Source organism: Lupinus angustifolius, chromosome LG10 (assembly GCF_001865875.1).
Source record: "Lupinus angustifolius cultivar Tanjil chromosome LG10, LupAngTanjil_v1.0, whole genome shotgun sequence".
Lineage (NCBI taxonomy): Eukaryota > Viridiplantae > Streptophyta > Magnoliopsida > Fabales > Fabaceae > Lupinus > Lupinus angustifolius.
This window is the reverse complement of record NC_032018.1, coordinates 1479227-1501445: the sequence shown is the minus strand read 5'-3', so window position 1 is coordinate 1501445 and position 22219 is coordinate 1479227. Positions and strand designations below refer to the sequence as shown.

Below are 22219 nucleotides of genomic sequence, written 5' to 3'. Positions count from 1 at the left end.
TGTACACAATCCTCATATCTATCAAAATAATATATTTTATTTGTAAATCAATTATTAATAAACAAAATAAATTTTGTGTCATTTATTTCTATATGTGGGAGAATTTGTAAAAGGAATTAGTAGGATAATACATCATATTATATTTAGATACTTAATTTAAGATATTCAAGTTTATCCATTAATAATGAATGATGTAACTTTTATATAACAATATTAAACTCACCAAATATTATCTTTATACAATATGTTTTTTGTATACTTTTTATTATAAAAAAGGAAATAATATTATAAGAGATACTTGTTTCTATATTTTTTTATTATAAAATAAAGAAATCAAAGTATTAAGATACACTTTTTCTACATTCTTTTCTTTTTAAAAAATAAATTAAGATATTGGATAAGCTTTTTTTTCTTTCTTTTGAATCTTAACATAAAATGGTTTGTATATAAAAGTTATCATTCATTACTTATGTAATGACTTTTAAGAAAACATTATCCATGATGTAAATGGTGAATAATTTTGTAACAATACAGTGAATTATGGATGGAATAAAACTTTATCTCTTATTCTACCCTAAGTGATGATCGTATTGTTTTTTATTTTAAACCCAGTCATATATCTAATAGTTAATCTAATCCTAAATATTGATCAAACTAACTTTTAAAATTTATCCTAGACCAATTAAGTATAATATCGTTGTCAATATGATTTACTATTATAGATACATAATTTGATATATCAGATGATAAACATATATATATATGCATATTTTTTATTAATTATGTACGTATATGCATATATGATAAAAAATTAGAAAATCAATATTATATGAAATAATATACATATTACCATAATGGATCATTTGTAGAAGATATCATAAATAAATACTAAAAGCAATTAAAATACATGATTACAAATATGATATTATATGAGTAGATAGGTTGTTGCAATAAAATGTACTGTATACTTTGATGAAAGAATGAAATTATTTTGTATATGATTGAAAAGATACATACAAACATAAGTCATAAATGACCACATGGTGAGTTGGGTCGTGTTATAGTCTCTTATCTGACTATAAATATTGGTTGAGTAAATTTTTTGAATCTGAACTCGACCTTTGACCTAATAAAATCTGATCATATTAAGATCAAATTATGAGTATGTTAAACTAGATAAATTAGCAGAATAAGGTCATGTTCACCCCTATACAAAAATACGATCATTAGACACCTTATTTAATACTTAATAATTAATTCATAATAAATTATTTCTCTTAAACATAATGATTTTTAAGCAAACATCATGGATATGAATGGTAGGTGATCGGATTAAACTGAAAAAGGTAATACTATTATATTCTTCATTTAGTAATTACTTTAATGGATTCACTTATTCTAAGAATAAGTTAAAAGAAGTTATTTTATATCTTAATTATCAATTATATAATAATTTAATAGTTGAAATCTATTCACTAATTCAAACTAATATATAATGTTTTTTATTATGGAGATAGGAAATTGGAAAATTGGGTAGCAGAAATTTAAATTCATATGTTTATACTTTATGTTTTATAAACTTTAGTAATTGAACAAACAACGATGGAAAATACAACATACCCAATTAATTTTCCATTGAAGTAGTTAAACATCTTTGTTAACGGTCTATATATCAGTTGGTACAATACCTACATTTTCTTACAAATATCTAATTCTCTCAATTCATAATAATACAAAAGTTACAATTAGATAATGTTCATAGAATCTCCCAACTTTATATGATTTGATTTTATTTAAATATTAATTTTGTTCATTGTGTACATAAGTACATTGATGTTCAATGAAAATTTTATATTAGTACTTTTTAATAAAAACTTTACATTTTATCCATGCTAGAGTATATCAACTTTTTAATAAAAACTTCACTATTATGCGAACATGAAATAGAAGATAGCAAAAAGAATTAACCAAAAAAAATAGAAAAAGATGAGATGATATGCATGACTCAATTCAACACCTTAATATACTCAGAGGGGCTTGGAATAAACCAACAAAGAATGTGGTAGTCAAAGTCAATTTTGGGGACTATTTTAGGTTTTCTAATTTTTGAGGCACCAACCTAATAAAATAGAAAAATATAATGGATTAAAATGAATATTTACTGTTATTTTTATTTATATCATACCATTTTCCTTATCGCGTTTACGATTATTGATCAATTTGATGAATGGTTATAAAATAGATGTGGAAAACAACTTTATCAAAAACTATATGAGAGTATAATTATTGCACAAAATATGGATCCATAAATTGTCATGATTGGACACGTCATGACTAAACAAATGTAGAACCGCTGACTCGAGACTGGACGACATAAGCATATTCCAATCATTTATCGGGGTTAGACCAGACAATTAGACAGTCTAGAAAGACATATCATTAATCGAATAGAAGCGACAAGATAGTATAAATACCACCTCTCACACCCCTATGTTGCGCCCCCGACATAGGATTCTCACACTGCCTAAACCATGCAGACATTTGCCACGTGCAACATGCTACCAAAACCTACTACACCTTTCGGCAACAACAAAAATAGACCTATGGCACAACAACACAAACTAACACAAGCACAAGTCAACTCTATAGAGAGTATGAACCTACCAATAGTGTCTGACATGAGAAAAATGATCTTTGCCTATCGAAAGCAGACTCGACAAGCCATTCGGTAGGCTAGGCCAACAACATCTACTAGGAAATATTCTCTTCACCTCTCCACTATCAATAAGGGATTCCCGCTTAAGGAAGTTTACTTATTTACTTTCTCTCACTTACTTGTACTCTTACTCTCTTACATTCTATCTCTCTCATAAACTGACTTGTCGGAGAACCTTTTTAGATATCTTCTCCAGTTCTCTCAAGCATCTCTGAGGCAATGCAAGAAGGTTCCACATCAGCTTCCATACATCCAGACCCCACCATCTCAAGAGTAAAGAACTTTGACATCGTCTATGGCTTAGGTACACCATGTGACTACTAGAAACCAAGTTAACCTTGTAAGTCAGTTGAACCAGTACCAACTAACATACTCCAAGGCCACAACACACCATCCCAAATCCCACATATAACCCTCTAACCAAGCAAGTAGAACCTATAACACCATTTCCAGACCTACAAAACCAACCACCCAACAGCTCATCCAGATGCTGGAAAGACAAGAGCACATCATCCAATAGCAAGTGGAGATGCTACAAGAGCTCTGCCAATCCAAAACTCAGTCTAGCTTTAGATCACCACGACCTGCCCCATCAATCCATCCCCTGCACCTAGAACAACCTCTCAACCAAACCACAAAGGAATAACAAGACTAGAAATTGTAGGCCAGAGATGACATCATAGCGAAGAAGACAAAAGTTAGACTGAGGGCCCACCGAAATATAAGGAATAAGTATTGAAGTCCTAAAACGAATTTTGTGCAATGTGTTCGATTATTGAATGGGTAGAAAGGATCATTTGGGAACAAGATTTCAGATAGCCTTCGTTTTAGTTAGTGGAGTGTGGCCTTCTGGATTCCTATTGCTCTATCTAGTTATTCTCTTAACAACAAATAAAGAATGAGCCATGACAATTTATATAGAGAATAAAAAACTTGTGTACACATGTATGCAACAATAATTATATGTATGTTTTTTGGTGCATGTAGGACTAAATTGTAATTAGAGGAGAAAATTTTGAATGTGCATCACATAATTCGTACCAAATACTTAAGTGAGATTTAAAGGGAAAAAAAACTATCATATTTACTATAACTAAATGTCATGAAGAAAAAGTTTTTTATATAAAAAGAAACTAACATAATCCAATAATAGGTAGTAAATTTGCAAGCTTCACATAACTATTCCCTGTAAGGAAATGATCAAGTTCAAACCATGTAGGATATCTATATGAATATGAATGTTATACATACCTTAATACATGCATATAATGATATTTCCATATACATATATACAAAGAGAGACATTAAAATAATAATTTTAAAATGAAGCAAAACATTAATCTCATTATTTTTATTTATATCACACCCTATTTCATTTACAATTATTGATCAATTTAATGAATGATTATAAAATATATGTGGAAACTGGAAAGTAGCTTTAACAAAAACTATATCAGAATATAATTACAAGCAAAATATGGGTCTAAAACTATCATGTGTGGACAAGTCATGACTGAACAAAGATAGCAACTGTCGAATCGAGATCGGGTGACACAAGCATGGTTCAAACATTCTCGGGTTTCGACTGGGCAATTGGACACTCCAAAAAGATACATCATTAATCAAACATAAGTGATAAGATAGTACAAAGATCACCTCTCACACCCCTTTGTTGTGCCATTGATGTAGGACTACCACGCCACCTGTACCTAGGTGTGACAATGAAAATCAAATCCATGGGTATACGTCCAGACCCAAACCGAATTTAACAGGGAAAACCCAATGTGACTGAATTTGGGTTCGTGTTTTACCCGAGTTCAACTTTTGGGTTCGAATTTGGTATAGTTGAAACACTATCCCGAATCTGCATCAAACTCGATTAATATATGTAAAATTATTAAATTAGAAATAAATACACACATATATATATATATAAAAAATACATGTTTCAGATGAGTTCCCATCAGATTTGGGGATGATATCATTGTTTTCAATCCTACTTAATTATGGTTCAGGTTTAGAATTTCAGTTTCGGAGTTGGATAACACAAACCCAATCCCATCGGCCCTATTTGCCACATAGACCTCTACCACGTGCTGCATGCTACATACACCTTTCGACAACATACAAAATAGACATATGGCACAACAACACAAACTGACACAAGCACAACTCAACTATCCACAAAGTGCATATATGCTAAAGTTGTTTGCCACCTAGCGTCGAGTCCGCTGGAGAGCCCCGCCCACCAACCCATTCTGATCCCTCGCACCTAGAACAACCTCCCAACCAAACTGCCCATCTAGTTCTTACTGCTATAGAGAGAAACACCCATTCACATCCGCTATCATGACATACTCTTTACGCACATAATTGACTCGTCCCACCAACACTGACCAATATGATGACACCATAGATCTGCAAAACCACTTGGACGCCTTTGAAACATTAATGTTGCTCCATAGAGTCTGATGGCACCGCCCCCATCCAAAGATGAGCAAGGTAACTATACACCCTTACTCTTCTGTGTTCTATATCTTTCTCATACACTAACTTGCTTATATAAGTGAGATAAGCATCCATGTTGTTCTCTCACTTGTTTATACTCTTTCTTATATTCTATATATTTCATATACTGACTCGATTATTAAAAAACATTTTTAAGTATCTTGCCAAACGCTCTTAAGTATCTCTCAAGCGATATCAGAAGATTCCACATCAACTTTCATACTTTCAGACCCCACCATCTCAAGACTAAATATCACACTTCAAATAAAATTCATAAATAAAACATATAGGCTGACAAATGAGTCCTCTAGATTTTTTTATTATCAGGGAACTGAAATGTGAAGTTATTGTTGTTACTAAAAGCCTTAAAAGCTGAAAAAAATGATTAAAGAAAATGCGGGCCCCAACGAGCCACGTGTTAATCACATCACTGCCATCCATTCTCCCATGATCACGTGGTAGATACATGTGATAGGATCTCCTCCGTCCGATTCAGTTTCGATCCGATTCCTCACCCCACATACGGTGTAACAAATTTACATAACAGTGTCCCCACCAATGGCATTTTCGTAATCTCACCATTAACTGCAGAAAGCACCGCTCTCTCTTTCTTCTTCATAGTATTTACACAGTGCCATCTTACAAATACAAAAAAACCTTTCTCTCTCATTGAGCTCGATCTCTCTTTGGGCTCGTTGAATTTGGATTCTGATCTACGACGATTGATCTCGAATTCTCGATCAACTTTAGTTCATTCTTCAATCTGCTCCAATGGTGATCTTCCTCTTTGATCTCTCTTTCGCAATCTTAGATCTGGACTCAATTCACTCCCGTTTCCATTTCATCATCTTCGAATTTCAAACGTTTTTCTATCTTTAAATTTAACTGCACGGCTCACAATTTCTCTTAGTTAGCTCTTACGGTTTCAGTTTCAATGAGATCTGCTGTGGAATCGTGCATTAACATTTTCTATAAACTGAAGTGCGAGAAATGTTTATTAGTTATCGTTTGTTTAGTTCGTTGTCAATGTTGTATTCTTTCAATTCGCTTAATTAGCACTTATTAATTCAATTTCAATGGGATCTAATGTGGAATAGTGCATTAACGTTTTTTTCTTGTTTTTTACTCGCATCTTCAGCCTCTCAGACTCGAAATCAAGGTATTGTTGTCTGCTCTATTCTGATTCAGTGTTTATTTGCGCTTAGTTGCTGAGAAATGTTCGATCCTAGTTTATATTTCTCGGAAACTAAGCGTAATGTGTATGTTTAGATTCCTGGATACTTAATCTAACGTTTTATTGTAATGTATGATCAGCGAAAGCTTGCACAAAGATCAGAAAGAGTAAAATCTGTGGATCTGCATCCAACAGAACCATGGTAATGCCTTATCCTTTGCTTCATTATATCTGTAATTCGTTTATGATATAAGCTAATTTTATAGTTAGGAATATCTGCAATTGCTTTCACGATTCAAGATTTCTCAACTGCGTCTAGCATATATAATGATCATCATTAATGGTGATTTTTGTTATATGAGGCTACTTTTGGATTATTTAGTCACTGTGAGGATTAGATAGATCGGTATGTAGTTACACATAGATGTTTTGATGAACTGTGTGATTTGACCTTTGTTAATGCAGGATTCTCGCAAGTTTGTACTCGGGGACTGTCTGTATCTGGAACTATCAATCTCAGGTATGCAATTATATACTGTTGAGAATGAGATGTGTCGATTGTTGTTATAATGAACATCATCTAATTGTGAAATGCAATGGTGTATACCTATATATTAACACTTAAGTCAGACACATAATGTTTTTGATTGATCTCCAAACAAGCCACCTTTTGCATGTTGCTTATATGTAATGAGCTGCTGAATCACAAATGGAGGGACTTATTATTCATGATTTCTATCAAATTTCAAGCAGCTATGTGATTGATTGGATATACTGTATGAAGTAAGGGTTTGTCTCGATACATCGAGCAAATATTGAATATAATCTACAAATAAATCTGAATTTGATGTATTATGAACATGCCTATTTATGTGGTAGCATGGTTAGAAATTATTTATATTATGAAGCAAGGGTACTCCATAATGTCTTTTCTACCGGTGCCAGGTACTTATCCAACACTGATACCTTACCGAAATTGCAATGACTAGCCTCGAAAATAAAATCCATGTTCTCCACTTTTCCCCTCAACCATGAAGTTGTGTGATGCCAATATAATATGTACATTTATACTTATGTGTGTGTTTATATAAAATATTGTATGTGATGATATAATTTTTTATATGTATTCATCCTTAGGTTCTACTGTACCTGTATCTTAATTATTTTTATTTAACAAAAGCCATATCACCGTACTGTACCTGTGTCATATCCGATACTGTTACCTGTATCTGTGCATCGTAGTTATTATGCTGTTTTCTACTTCAAAGTTGATAGAAACTGGGAGCTGTGTTAAATTTATATCCTGGTATGTAAGTTGTTGAATAAACTGTGTTTGTCATAGTATTGGAACCTGTGTAGCGGGAGATTATTTTAGATTAATTTCTGTGCTTGTGAATATTCTGGATGTCATTATGTTTTTCCTGTTTAGCTGTTTGAGGTTTTTTTTCAAAATTTGCTAAATTATGACAACTTGTAGATTTTACAACTAGCATTTGGCTTCAAGGAATTTTAATCTGGTTTCTGACTTTGTACTTTCTGCAAGTTGTACCTTGCAGTTTTTATCCATAGATTGGTTTTAAGAGATGATAGCTTCCAACTCCCGTTTCTATATTTCACAAGCCTTTTGCTTTAAATGGGTTATTTTTGTTCCTTTGGAGATTTGTGTGTAATTAACGCTAATTTCTTGAATGCTATTTCAGATCATGGCCAAATCTTTTGAGGTTACAGAGTTACCAGGTAGATAAATTATTATTTGTCCGTTTGTTTGCATATCTTCCTCATGACACATTTGCTTGAAGGCATACTTTTCGTTGTATATTTCTTACTTACAAGTCCACTGGGGCTTATACAACATATATTTTGCAGTTAGGTCAGCCAAGTTTGTTGCGCGCAAACAGTGGGTTGTTGCTGGCGCAGATGATATGTTTATTCGTGTATATAATTACAACACAATGGATAAAGTCAAAGTATTTGAGGCACATACAGATTACATTCGATGTGTGGCAGTTCATCCTACCCTTCCTTACGTGCTCTCATCGTCTGATGATATGCTCATAAAGCTTTGGGATTGGGATAAAGGCTGGGTTTGTACCCAGATATTTGAGGGACATTCTCATTATGTCATGCAAGTGACATTCAATCCTAAAGACACCAACACCTTTGCCAGTGCATCTCTGGACCGCACTATAAAGGTAAACATGTGTTCTTCTTGTCACTTGTTTTCTGCTCTCTTTTTTAAATTTTATTTATTTATATCCTCCTATGATATAATGCATAAATGCTTCTGTTATCTCCGTTCCAGATTTGGAATCTTGGCTCTCCTGACCCTAATTTTACATTGGATGCCCATCAAAAAGGAGTGAATTGCGTTGATTACTTCACAGGTGGTGACAAACCTTTTCTCATCACTGGTTCTGATGATCACACTGCCAAGGTTTGTTTCAGTCTTTAATTTCATTTTATTTTCCTTGCCTTATTTGCTATGTGTTGATGTTATATTATGAATAGGAATGACATGGATAAAACCTATGAAACAGGTATGGGATTATCAGACCAAAAGTTGTGTCCAGACGCTAGAAGGTCACACTCATAATGTATCAGCTGTATGCTTTCATCCTGAGCTTCCTATAATCATTACTGGTTCTGAGGATGGTACTGTACGCATATGGCATTCAACGACTTATAGGTATTTTGAGATGCAAAAATTATTGAGTTATGATCTTTATCTTTATGCCTAATCTTTGGCATTTTCCTTTGCTTTTTCTCCCATTATTGTCACTCTAATAGGAACTTGAATAATTTGCCTGTAGTTTTGACGTTTGATCTTTTTAGTGTTGGCCCTTGTACTTATATGCCATATGTTTTTTGTAATTTTTATGATATTATGTTTGAGTTGTTGATTCACAGTAAATATTAGAAAGACTTATTTTTGTGACTATAATGTTACAATTTGATATAAAATTTACATAGGTTAAGAATGAATCCTTTACAGACTGCACATGTTGTCTGATGTCTATATCTTCTCTTCCATTTTTTTACGATGTTCCACTTTTTGAGATTTTTCAACAGTTAGGTAGAAGTATATTTTAGATAGGTATTAAGTTGCTAATTCACTGTTTCACGGTGGTTTAATGTGCTTGCAGACTTGAGAATACATTGAACTACGGTCTTGAGAGAGTATGGGCTATTGGATACTTGAAGGGTTCACGCCGGTAAGTTTTTTCAATAAAGTTGCTGCAAGTAATTTTGAGTTGATATTTTTTTGGCCCTTGATACAATATTGTCGATTTGTGCTTGAATAACAAAGTCTTCTTATCTTCACTCATGACTTAAATTATTAAAAAATCTCTCTCTCTAGGGTTGTGATTGGCTATGACGAAGGAACAATCATGGTCAAACTTGGTCGAGAAGTACCCGTGGCTAGCATGGACAACAGTGGGAAAATTATTTGGGCTAAGCATAATGAAATTCAGACTGTTAATATAAGGAGTGTAGGAGCAGATGTGGAGGTACGGGTTCAACTATACTCTTTTTTTGCAAGAAGCATAAAGTTCTTTCTCATTTAATGATTGCATCTTAGGTTGCTGATGGAGAAAGATTACCTTTGGCCGTTAAGGAGTTGGGCACCTGTGATCTCTACCCACAAGTGAGTTAATAACTTGATAACCATTTTCTTTATGTTGCATTCTTTACCATGGCTTTTCTATTTCTTGGAATTTTTTTTATTTCCGCTTCCATTGTGCATCCCTTTACAGGGTTTACGAATCTGGCATGTGTATATTAATTATCAAATCAGGCATGTGGTGTATTTATCTCAACTTCTTTTTGCACTATTTTCACATATGTTTTGAACGGTGCCTGAGTTTTTATTATATTTGTATGCAAAGAGCTTGTGAGTGCATTATAGGATCAAATTCGTCATCTAGCCATTCTCTTCTAGATCTTGTGTACACAATTTGAGTATCGATGTATATATGTTTAAATGTGGATCTTATTATGTGATGTTAGATGTCAAAATTCAGAAGTTAATTTCAGGAACCTGTGTTTTCTAGAACCTAAATATCTGTTAGACTAAAACTATGTAGTATAGCCACATTAGTCAGTTGCTCCGAACTAATTTTTATTGTATCTGATTTATATTGAAATAAGGGAGTATTAAAACAGTTCTCTTACTGCTGGTTCAATTATTAGCAATATGTGTTTGTTTCATCTATGGTGGCTGATTGTTGATTTAATTTATTTATTCTATTCAGAATTTAAAGCACAATCCCAATGGGAGATTTGTTGTTGTATGTGGAGATGGTGAGTATATTATATACACTGCTTTGGCATGGAGAAATAGGTCATTTGGTTCGGCACTGGAATTTTTTTGGTCTACGGATGGAGAATATGCTGTCAGAGAAAGTACATCAAAGATTAAAATTTTCAGCAAAAATTTCCAGGTTTGCACTTTTTTCAAAGAACGACTTTATTTACTCTTTAACATTGTACTTTGTTTGACAAAAGTGGTAATGAGAACCAACAAGCTATTGCTAATTTGTAAACTTGCTGCTGCTGTTTTTGTACTGTTTATGACAAGGTGTCTGTAATGTAAGAATATGATGGCTATAGTTTTCTCTAGGAAAATCATTATGTTTGTACAAGTGATTGACAAATGTACTTCAACGCCGATGACAAGACATCTTTACATTTTATCTTGGTTCCCACTTTGGAATGTTCTAAGAAAACTAATCCTCTCATTGTTTAAGTTGTCTTATAAATAAAATAATTTTTGTTGGGAAAATTTAGTTAGATTTTAAATATTGGTAATTTCAGGAAAAGAGGAGTTTCCGACCAACATTTTCAGCTGAACGAATATTTGGTGGCACTTTATTGGCAATGTGCTCAAATGATTTCATCTGCTTTTATGATTGGGCTGAATGCAGGTTGATCTATCGCATTGATGTCAATGTGAAAGTAAGCTTCTTTGATTTGGTGATATTTAGGTTTCTTCTCTTTTCTTGTATCCATTGTTTAGTTTTATTTATTTACATCTTTTGGTGCCAGAACCTCTACTGGGCTGATAGTGGTGATCTTGTAACAATCGCAAGTGATACATCATTCTACATCCTGAAGTACAATGTGAGGATTCTCGCAAACTTAATCCATTTCTTATATTTGTTGGCTTTCTCTGAAGAACATTTTTTTGCCCCCGGCAGTTTTTGCTGAATGAATATTTGGTAGCACATTACTGGTGAAACATGGTAAACATTTTAACTTCCTTCATTGCAGCGTGATGTTGTTGCATCACATTTAGATAGTGGAAGACCCGTAGATGAGGAGGGTGTTGAAGATGCTTTTGAGCTCCTTCATGAAATGAATGAACGTGTCAGGACAGGCATCTGGGTTGGGGATTGTTTTATATACAATAATTCCTCTTGGAGACTTAATTACTGTGTTGGTGGTGAGGTATTAATGCTTGACCCTTCTTGGTTAAAAAAGTTCACATTAAGTTATTGAACTACAAGGATCACGTGACAGCTCTTGATGGATAACACTATGAATTTAGGTAACTACAATGTTTCATTTGGACCGCCCTATGTACTTGTTGGGATATCTTGCGAACCAAAGTCGGGTTTATTTGATTGACAAAGAGTTTAAGTAAGTGAAATTTTTTATTAGATTATTTAAAGTCTGTCGAATTGCTATAATCTTGTCTAATTTTCTTTTTATTGATTGTTTCTCCCAGTGTTATTGGATACACACTGCTTTTAAGCTTGATTGAATACAAGACACTTGTGATGCGTGGTGATTTAGAAAGGGCAAATGAAATTCTGCCATCAATTCCTAAAGAACATCACAACAGGTAGCTGTTACCTTATATTACAAATGAAAATGATCATTTTCCTTTCATCTTGTAGAAATATGTTTAAAAGATGCTGTTGGTAACAGAATTATGCTTCATAAAATTATGTATATTATCTTGTGGTATGATCCCAAAAGGAAGAATTTTGACCTGCTGGAAAATGGAAGTCTGTCTTTTGTCGCTGACCAGATAATCTTTTACATTCATAATCGTGTATGAATAATTATTACATTTATTTTGAACTCTACTGTCTTCTTACTTGTCCATCATTGGTCTTTGCTTGTCATGCTTTTATGATACTAATGCATTCTTCTCTTGTATGAATAACTATTACACATTCTTTTGCCTGTCACTTTGATTTAGATCTGGTATTTTATTTATTCAAACATCCCCAGTTCATATTTAAGATATGAAGTTTGCTGATTGGTGCTAATAGGTTATCTGCGTCCTAATTATAACACTTGATTTTATGCTAGTGTGGCTCATTTCCTGGAATCGCGAGGGATGATAGAGGAGGCTCTTGAAGTAGCAACTGACCCCGACTACAGGTTTGATCTAGCAATACAACTTGGGAGATTAGACGTTGCAAAGGTATGTTCATGAAATATATCTATGTGGATATTGTAGTAGACTAGTCGAAATGGTTAACTTCGGCATCTATTTTTCTCCACCTCTCTTATGAGCTTGATTTGTCATTTTGTTTCATGAGTAATATTCATCTCCTTTCCTTGCAGAGTATTGCAGTAGAAGTTCAGAGTGAGTCTAAATGGAAGCAGCTGGGAGAATTGGCCATGTCTAGTGGAAAGGTGTTCTTCTATGTTATTTGAATCTTCAACTTCAGTGATTTCTCTGATGATTAATTAAATTGTATTCCTAAATATCCATGTCCAATTGTATTCAACTGAGTGAATTGATGATGTGCTGCTGAATGTGAGCATGTACACATGATGGATATATGCTGTATTGATGTTTTTGAGATGCTAGAGGGCAGGCTATGCAGATTTTGGTTACGGGCAAATTAAGATAGCCTTGTTGATTGCTACTTGTTAGAACTTAGAGGTTGTGTTTAGATACCGATTCTAGTGTATTATTAGGATGTTAAATGTTTTGTTTTACTTTTTTTGTCAGAATAAGCAATGCTTGTGGCGGCCCTTAATGCTGATTCTTGTTGATTTATCTCTTATTATGCTAGCTCACTGCCTCACTATATTTTATATTCTTGCAGTTGGCAATGGCTGAGGAATGTTTGGGGCATGCAATGGATTTAAGTGGGTTGTTACTGCTATACTCTTCTTTGGGAGATGCTGAAGGAATATCAAAACTTGCAACCCTTGCTAAGGAGCAAGGGAAGAACAATGTCTCCTTCCTTTGCTTATTTATGTTGGGCAAACTTGAAGACTGCCTTCAACTGCTGGTAGAAAGGTAATATTCTACACTTGTAATCTTTTCCTTTATGACATTGCTGACAGAGGGGTTGATTAAGCTGTAGTTATATATATCACTGAGTTATGCTTTTTGCAGCAATCGAATTCCAGAAGCAGCTTTAATGGCTCGATCTTATCTCCCGAGCAAGGTCTCAGAGATAGTGGCAATATGGAGAAAAGATCTTAATAAGGTACTTTCTGGTTTAGATATATGATTTTTACTAATGATGGAATTTCTTGATATTTATTTTTGAGAGCATGATATAGCGGGTAGGAATTTCCATCTCGTCCATAGCCTTGTCCTGGTATTCTTATCGAGTTGACAAGTGGCTTGTCGATTGAAGGAATTATGTATTTCTTATAATTGTTCGATATTTTGCGCAGGTTAATCCAAAAGCTGCTGAGTCGTTGGCTGATCCTGAGGAATATCCTAATCTCTTTGAAGACTGGCAAGTTGCACTTGCCATTGAATCTAAAGCTGTGGAATCAAGGTCGATATGGAGAATGCAGATTTTCTTGCATCTTTGCTAGTTTGTTAATTTGTTTACAGACATCTCCAATAAATGTTTACTAATTCTTTAATTTTGATCTTTTATTTTAGGAATGTTTACCCTCCTGCAGAGCAGTACATCAACCATGCTGACAAACCACATGTTACCCTTGTTGAGGCTTTCAGAAACATGCAGATTGAAGAAGAGGAGCCTCTTGAGAATGGGGACTCTAATCATGAGGTATTCTAAATATATGGCTAATAAAAGTTTACAAAAAATTCTCATGAACTAAATATTTTATGTTTGTTTCTCTGCCACAGGAAGAATTGCCTCAGTAAATCTTTAGTGGTGGTGTTACACTGTTGATTTATGTTTTTTTTTGTCCTTTTGTTGCAGTTAACTGAGGAAAATGGAGAAGAGGACTATACAGAGGCACAAGAGGAACCAAATGGAGAGGAAGGAAGCCAAGAGGAGGCAGTTGTAGTGGATGCTGATTCTACAGATGGTGCAGTACTCGTCAATGGTAGCGAGGCTGAAGAAGAGTGGGGTACGAATAATCAAGGAGCCCCGTCAGCCTAAAAGCATTTGGTTGGGGTGGTGTGAAAATCGAAATTTTGTTCTGGTGATTAATTGTTTCTGAAATGCCATTTCTAACTCCAATTTGACAACTGACTGTTTTTACTATAACTATTTCTACCACTCGAGTCCTATCATTTCTAATTGCTTTCACTTTTTAGTTTATCATATACTTTACCACAATTAGGCTGTATATTTGGGAAACTGGGAGGAAACATTTGCCCAAATCTCATAAACCCTGATCTATTTTCTCCTTTTTTTATTATATTATGCTTGGGAGTTTGGAACATTTCTTTCCTCGTTGTACACCCTGCTCTAGTTTATTAACCTGCCCTATGAAATATTCTGGATATAGTAATGCAAAGTATTTCCTCCAAAATCTGGCTGTTGTACATTGGATTATGAGGCTAATTTCACCTAAGATTTCTAGGGTGCATTTATCTTCTTAAAGTTGTATGAGTGGCCATTGATCTTGGTTTACCGCTAGCTAGTAGTGCCCTTTAAATTATTAATGTTGTAAATACCTGGCTTTCTGAATTCATCCTTGGCAAAACCGTTTATCTTACTTACATAATTGCTTGCTTGGTCTCTTTAATTTGCAAGATTGTGTAGTCTTACCATATTATTTACCTCAATTGTGAACGTCACCTCAACATAGCTGTTTCCTTTTTAATTTTGGTTTCATTGGTTATTAGTCCTCACATAAATATTCTTCTTTGTTGACAGTGCTTGCACCACATCACTAGGTCTCATCAAAACAATCGGTTCCAGCTTCTGGGATAATTATTTGAGGTTAGAATAATACTTCCATATCGCATTAGCTTCAAAATACAGGCTGGCCCTGCATTTTATTGAGCCCAAATGGAATCAGTGATCAGCACTGTTTAGTGAATTTACAAAACAATTTATTTCCTCTTGCAAAATGAATTCATCAATATTAACGGACTAACCTATTTTGCTATTATGAAGTGATTTCATTTCCATGTACAGATGATTATTTTTGGTTTCACAAACCCACTTTTTGGAATATAATTTGGATGCTAGCATAGATGAATAGGGTTATTAATAAAAACTTGAGTCTATGTTTGTGCCTCATCTGCAAGTTTCTGCATTGCATGTTTTTTATGCTTATGCATTAGCGTGAGAGTTTTCTACTGTGTTATCTGTAACATTTTCTATAATTTAAAATGCAGGTCTCCTCCAGGAGCCATGAAGATATTTTGCGGACTGGTTGTTTCTGTTTCCCGGTATTGTGGTTTTATAGTGCCCTGAATTTTGCCATATTGCGCTTAGTACAAAAATATTCCTTAGGGTCAGTTAGTTACAATTTACTAGAGTTTTAATATCACATTCTTTCGAGGCTTTTACCTCAATATATTCGTGTAACTCTGAATGTAGAAAAAGCTGAACAAGAGATGATTGCCTGGTTGAAATTTAGATAGTTCTTTTAAACTGTGTTTATTTTAAGTCTTTATATTTCCTTGAATTGTAAACATGGATTGGTTAATAGAGAAAATAATGATTCTTCCCAGATGCTGCTTCTGTTGGCAAGATGCTCTCCCAATTTCTTCTACCTATCTTGTTTTTGCAACCGGTATTATACTAAGGTCTTCTACATTTTTCCATGGACTACATGCATTCATAGATTAGCAAACATTCATAGAACATAGTAGGATAATGCATGAATGTCTTTACTGTAAAGAATCGTACTTGATATATCATTCTCTGATTAATTAAACGGGGATGGAGATGAGTTTTGGTTGTGTCATTTGAGTATATCGTGGAATTTGTAGTGTTTAGTGGAGGGACAATGGATTCGAGTATTAAAAATGATGAACAAAAGCGTGTAAGTAATATCAGTGACTCTTAAGAATAGCAAAATCAATGAGTAGGTAATGGATTACACAGAAAATAAGATGAATAAGATCTAATCGGATGATAAAAAGTGACAAGTTATTTGTCTACCTGAGTATGTGGTATTTGCTAAAGTCTGATCTTGTTAGTCAAGACAATGGAAAAGAAAAAAGTTCCATACCTTACACTTTGCTACATGTATATTTGATATTGTAATCCCTAATACGAATAATTTTGATATGTAAAACATTTTCATTAAAAATTTATATCCTTAAAATGTTTAATAAAACCATTACTTTTGAAAGTTTAGCTTTTTAATGTGTTTAACATTTCAAGAAGAAGTATTTCAAGACAAATTTTAAACGGATGGTAGAAATATTTTCTACTATTTTTATTTTATTATTTCATGTTTAAGCAATTAATAGGGTATATGTGTAATTTTATTTCTCATTGTTTCTATTAAACAGTTGCATATATTATGCCTATATGAATCTTATTAAAAGTATCATCCTTCAAAAGTATCAGTTCTAAAATTTAAATTACCTTTTGATATTTGTATAATCATAGCAAAGTAAAAGTAACATTTATATTTGATGTATTATTTTTCTCACAATAATTTTTTTAAACCATGTGTCTTTTTCATAAAAGCAATCACGTTCAAGCCTCGTAGAAACCACTATAAATATTAAAAGCTTCTGATATATGGAATTGCATACAGAATATTTGATGTAACTACATTTTTTCTCTGTAGATATTCAAGCTGGTGTAATTTGGTTAAGTTTAAGCTTCTCTCTACTAGTTGATAGGTGCGTCATAAGAAAATAATTGAGAGAATTATTAATTAATAAAATAAAATTGAAAGTAAAAAACATGGAAGAAATTTATATATGCTAAATTATTGTAATTTAGTAGATTCTTGTCTCTTTTTCTAATAATAAAGAAAGAAGAAAAAGGACATCCCTACAATAAAGGGAACATGTACAATGAATGATATTCTCATAAAAATGTCCTTTCGATCTTTTATCACAATATCAACAATTATATGTTTGGATTACGGGCTAATTTAAATTTAAAAAAAATGAAAAGAAAGATGAAATAAAAACAAACAGCGATGGTGGTGCCAGCTGTGCGAGTATATTAATTAGGGTTTCCACTCTTCACCTGAAACACTTCCTCAAATACTGCGTTTTTTCTCAATTTATTATTCCATATTTACCTGTAAGTATCTAATTCTCTGTCTTCCTTCATTCATTTTATTTTTTTTATTTCTTCTTAATGTTATTTGTGCTACTCAACTTAGATTCTTATGCTTTAAATTATCATTAACAAATTCATATTAATTTCGCTACCTAGGTCCATGGGAATCATATTTATGTCCTTTTTGTAATTAACTTTCACTTTTGATCTTACAGTTTGAGCCTATTTATGCTGATAAAAGGGTTAAGAGAATTTTATTTAGGGTTTTATAGGTTAAAGTCTGAAATCTTGAGTTGGGTTCGTAGAGTCTGAAAACATGATATTTAAGAATATTCTACAAAAGTGATTTTTGAGGAGTTGAAAATATTGCTTCTCAAAGCAGCTGAATTCAGCTTTTCCATCCGTCTCTATGTAAAAGAACAGCAAAACGTGTGTACAGATGTCAAATGTGAATTTTTTTTCAATCAAATAATCATTTTTATTTCGGTAAAAAAACTTGAACAAACAAGCTCGTTATTGTTGTGTTACTTATTTATCATAAACTGTTCATTATAGAATATAAGCTCATTCAAAACAAACAACACATTGGCAATTTACTACTTCAGAATAATTGAACAATTTCTTGTGATATGTTGCATCTTTTGTCACTAGTTTGATTGCTTCATTTGGATGTTACTAGTTCATTGTTTTAAATTGTATTCGTGATTGTGGTATAACAATTGCGGTTACTGTGATTGCGGTCATTGCAGTCGTTGTGATGTGGAATGCAGTTGTCGCAGTGTGAATTATTTTGTGATTAGTAAAATATATTTGAATTCGATGCGGGCAGTTGTGTTGCGGCCAAATGCGACCATATCACTGTGATTTGGAGTCACAGCACAATTGCGGTGTGATGCGGTTGTGGCTGTCACCGCAACCACAGTATTATGGTTACGTAAGGTGATGCGGTCCACAATTCATATCACTGTTCATGGGTAATGCCATGTTTAGAAGGCTTCCATGAACTATCTTTTTTCCATTTGTGCTGTGCAGGATCAAATTATTTTGAGCAACAAATAGTGTAAGCTGATGTACATAGCATGAATAGGTGTGGGGCTGTGGGTGTTTACTAGGCCTTCCACAGGTTGTGTTTGGTGTGTGCATAGGACTGAGTGGAACCGAAGTGTGACATATTTTAATCATTTGTCTCCTATCCTGTTCTGGTTATAAATTATACTAAACATAGAATAGAAATCACTTTTTATTTGTTCTACCTCATTCTAACATGTGTACCCAAAAGCTTACCTGGGATTCTGTTGGTTGCTTGGATTTGTGGTCTTACCTAGTTACCTGTGATTCTTTTGGGTGGTATTTTCCTAATATCTGGTATTTTGCAATGCTTAATATGTTATGAGATTTTTTAGATTGTTTGTGTGGCTTTGTAAATTTGTTATACTTACACCTAATATGTCTTCATTCAGATGGCTTGTGTTATTCTTGTTGCTTTGAATTTCTGTACTCCATTTGTGGAGAAAAGAATGTGAATCATAATTTTTTGTTGCAGCTATTGCTGTACTGCCACTTGATAAAATATAAGTTCTTAAGTTGTAGTTCATTCATTCTTTCTTCAATGGCGGATGCTGAGAATGTACTTCAACCTTCAAAGAAAAGGGCTGCTGGAAGGGAGCTCACTCGAGATACTCCTATTGATGATGAGGAAGATGCTCCTGAGCTTGAGACCGGCACTTTCAAGAAAGCAAGTGATGAGGTTCTAGCAACCAGAAGAATAGTCAAAGTACGTCGCCCACAGACTAATTCTGCTCCAAACCCTTTTTCTGGAATTCGCTTGGTTGCTCCCACTGGATCCGGTGCTAATCCTGCTGAAGCTACTACTGAAGTACAATCAGCTGTTGAGAATACCGTTGCAGATGATTCAAAAGGAAATGATGGTATAACTAAGGATTCTGAGGAAGCTAAAGATGGGAAGGCTAAGCAGTTAGAGAGCAAAACTGATGTGGTGGAGAGTGAATCTGCTGCAAATAAGGAGGCTGCAGAAGAAACCAATGCAAGTAAGGAGCATGCTGCAGAAAAGGAGAGCACTGCGGACAAATCCGAGTTAGATAAAGAACCAACTAAGGATGTGAATAAAAGTGAAAATGAGGATAAGAATGATGCTGCTCATGAGAGTGCTGATGAGGTTGATAAAGGACAAAGCAAGGATAACAATGTTTCTGAAAATGATGATAAGAAAGAAAACACTGAAAATGTGGATAAGAAAGATGACAAAGCTGAAAGTGGAGAACCAAGTGCTGAAGGTGGTAATATGAAGTCATTCCTACAGCTTTCAAGTAGCCAAAATGCCTTCACGGGTCTAGCTGGAACTGGTTCTTCTACTCCGTTTTCTTTCGGGTCCATTTCGAATGACAAGCCTTTTGGTCTGAGTTTATCAACAAATGGAAGTTCTGTTTTTGGGGCACCTGGGTCCTCTGCTGCCTTTAAGCCTGAGGGAAATGGTATCACTGCACTGAAGGAGGTTGTAGTTGAAACTGGTGAAGAAAAAGAGAAAGTAGTTTTCAATGCATATTCAATATTATTTGAATATGTTGATGGAAGTTGGAAGGAAAAAGGGAAAGGAGATTTGAAGGTCAATGTTACAAGTGAGACAGAAAAAAGCAGGCTTCTTATGAGGTCTAAGGGGAATTATAGATTGATTTTGAATGCGCGTCTTTACCCTGAAATTAAGCTCACAGATATGGAGAAAAAGGGTGTTACTTTTGCTTGCATTAATAGTGCCACAGAAGAGAAAGGTGGACTTTCAACATTTGCCTTGAAGTTCAAGGATGGGTCTATAGTGGAGGAGTTTAAAGCTGCAGTTTTGGCACACAAAGGTGAAACATCATCAACAATTATCAAGACCCCTGAAAATTCTCCAAAGGCTACTAATGAGTGAGAATATATATGTCCAACAAAGTCCATGTCTTGTTAGAACTTTACAGAAAGAAAATTTGTTATTCCAATTTATTTTGCTGTTGTATGGCAGAGTCTATCATAGTTAACTAGTTGTACTTCAAGAGTCAAATTTTCAAGCAATGGTAGAACTTAATTTTGGATAATCCTTGCTTTATATTGCAAATCTTAGCTCTTGAACACTGAATCGTTTATTTTATGTGCCTGGAATTTTGTCAAATTTCACTATGGCTTACAGAGACAATCTTTATCCTTGTCTTGATACAAATATGTTTCTTACGTAATATTTGTTTTTTTCATCATACTAACTTTATTTGTTACTGACGACTCATTTTTATATAGATTTTTTAACCATTTAATGAATTAACAGCATAGTTTCAACTTATATATCTTGAATAATTAACTTTAGTGAAATTACACAAACTACCTCTTGCTTTTTTACACCTACACAAGCCTCCTCTAGTTTTTATATTTTCATTACATTGATCACCCCTGCATGAGAAATAAGTGTAATCTGTTAAACAAAAAATGCGATAAATGCTACTAAATTAAACAAAACATGATATATTGTGAAGAAAAATCCAAATAATATACAAATCAATGTATCTTTATTATTTTTGGTTACAAAATATATCAACAATTCTAAAGAGATATTGTTTAAATTGCTCTTATACTATATTCTAACGAACCAAAAATAATAAAGAGGTATCGACTAATATATTATTTGAACTTTTCTCCACAATATACCATGTTTTGTTTAACTTAATTGCATTTATCACATTTTTTATTAAAAAACACGTATTTCTCATGCAGGGTGGTCAGTGTAATGAAAGTATGAAAATTAGGGGATTGTATAGGTGTAGAAAAGTGAGAGGTGGTTTATGTAATTTCTCTAAAACTCAGGGGTGTCAGTATAATTTACTCTTAACTTTAATCTCCAAATGATCACTTTCTTGTGGTATAGTCCAAACTTATATATCTTCACTCTGATGATTAACCAGAAATAAAAATATAAAAGAAAAAGAAATCTTTAAAATATATGAGTATTGAAAATATGATATTCTATTTATTTATTTTGTCTAATTCATGTGTATCCTTCACTCACATACATGTAAATTTGAATTTAAGAATTTTACTTAAGTTAGAATAACTCTCAACAATCTATTTTAATGTTTGTTTATTTAAGAGCTTTTATTCTCACTTAATTTATTGTTTTCAAAAATAAGGGTGGACAAAAAAATCATTTATTCATTTCGCTAATATATGCAACTAGAAAATAAAAAACAATATATATCATAAATGGAAAAACTACAAAGCAAGTAGCTGTGAAGTTTTTTTCCTTGATGATGTTACAATTATTAAATTTCAATATTTTTACTAATTACTATTTGAGCATTATTATCACTATCTATATCATTCTTTTCACTTACTTCAAGAGTAAGTTTAAAAAACTTATTTACATTTTAGTTCATTAATTACAAAAAAATC

The 22219-nt window shown here is 33.3% G+C and overlaps 2 protein-coding genes across 4 annotated transcripts; both read left to right on the top strand.

Moving 5' to 3' along the window:
* LOC109357961 (coatomer subunit beta'-2-like) lies at window positions 5809–16277 on the top strand. Of its 3 annotated transcripts, none has more exons than XM_019602016.1 (26): window positions 5809–5998; window positions 6363–6383; window positions 6539–6600; window positions 6864–6918; window positions 8099–8135; window positions 8265–8590; window positions 8701–8832; window positions 8936–9084; window positions 9542–9610; window positions 9757–9907; window positions 9979–10044; window positions 10652–10840; window positions 11214–11354; window positions 11445–11519; window positions 11670–11846; window positions 11947–12038; window positions 12127–12243; window positions 12720–12834; window positions 12978–13049; window positions 13469–13665; window positions 13765–13858; window positions 14052–14158; window positions 14269–14398; window positions 14555–14705; window positions 15461–15526; window positions 15928–16277. In XM_019602016.1, the coding sequence occupies exons 1-25, from the start codon at window positions 5996–5998 to the stop codon at window positions 15478–15480; spliced, it is 2748 nt and encodes a 915-aa protein (XP_019457561.1). In that variant the 5' UTR covers window positions 5809–5995; the 3' UTR covers window positions 15481–15526; window positions 15928–16277. The 3 variants fall into 3 exon arrangements, 2 of the variants coding, with proteins under 2 accessions (XP_019457561.1, XP_019457562.1); XM_019602017.1 differs by having other exon boundaries at window positions 15461–15529; window positions 15960–16277; XR_002108902.1 differs by having other exon boundaries at window positions 5810–5998; window positions 14555–14780.
* On the top strand, window positions 17735–20966 carry LOC109357968 (nuclear pore complex protein NUP50A-like). The gene is made up of 2 exons (XM_019602030.1): window positions 17735–17806; window positions 19329–20966. Exon 2 carries the CDS (start codon window positions 19395–19397, stop codon window positions 20712–20714), a length of 1320 nt encoding a protein of 439 aa, XP_019457575.1. The 5' UTR covers window positions 17735–17806; window positions 19329–19394; the 3' UTR covers window positions 20715–20966.

What these genes read in the sequence shown, in the direction of transcription:
- LOC109357961 (XM_019602016.1), top strand. An exon ending in TCTGGAACTATCAATCTCAG is followed by an intron (nt 6,919 to 8,098) that starts GTATGCAATTAT and finishes ATGCTATTTCAG; the next exon opens with ATCATGGCCAAATCTTTTGA. An exon ending in ATTACTGTGTTGGTGGTGAG is followed by an intron (nt 11,847 to 11,946) that starts GTATTAATGCTT and finishes CTATGAATTTAG; the next exon opens with GTAACTACAATGTTTCATTT.
- LOC109357968 (XM_019602030.1), top strand. Translation starts at nt 19,395, where the DNA reads ATGGCGGATGCTGAGAATGTACTTCAACCTTCAAAGAAAAGGGCTGCT.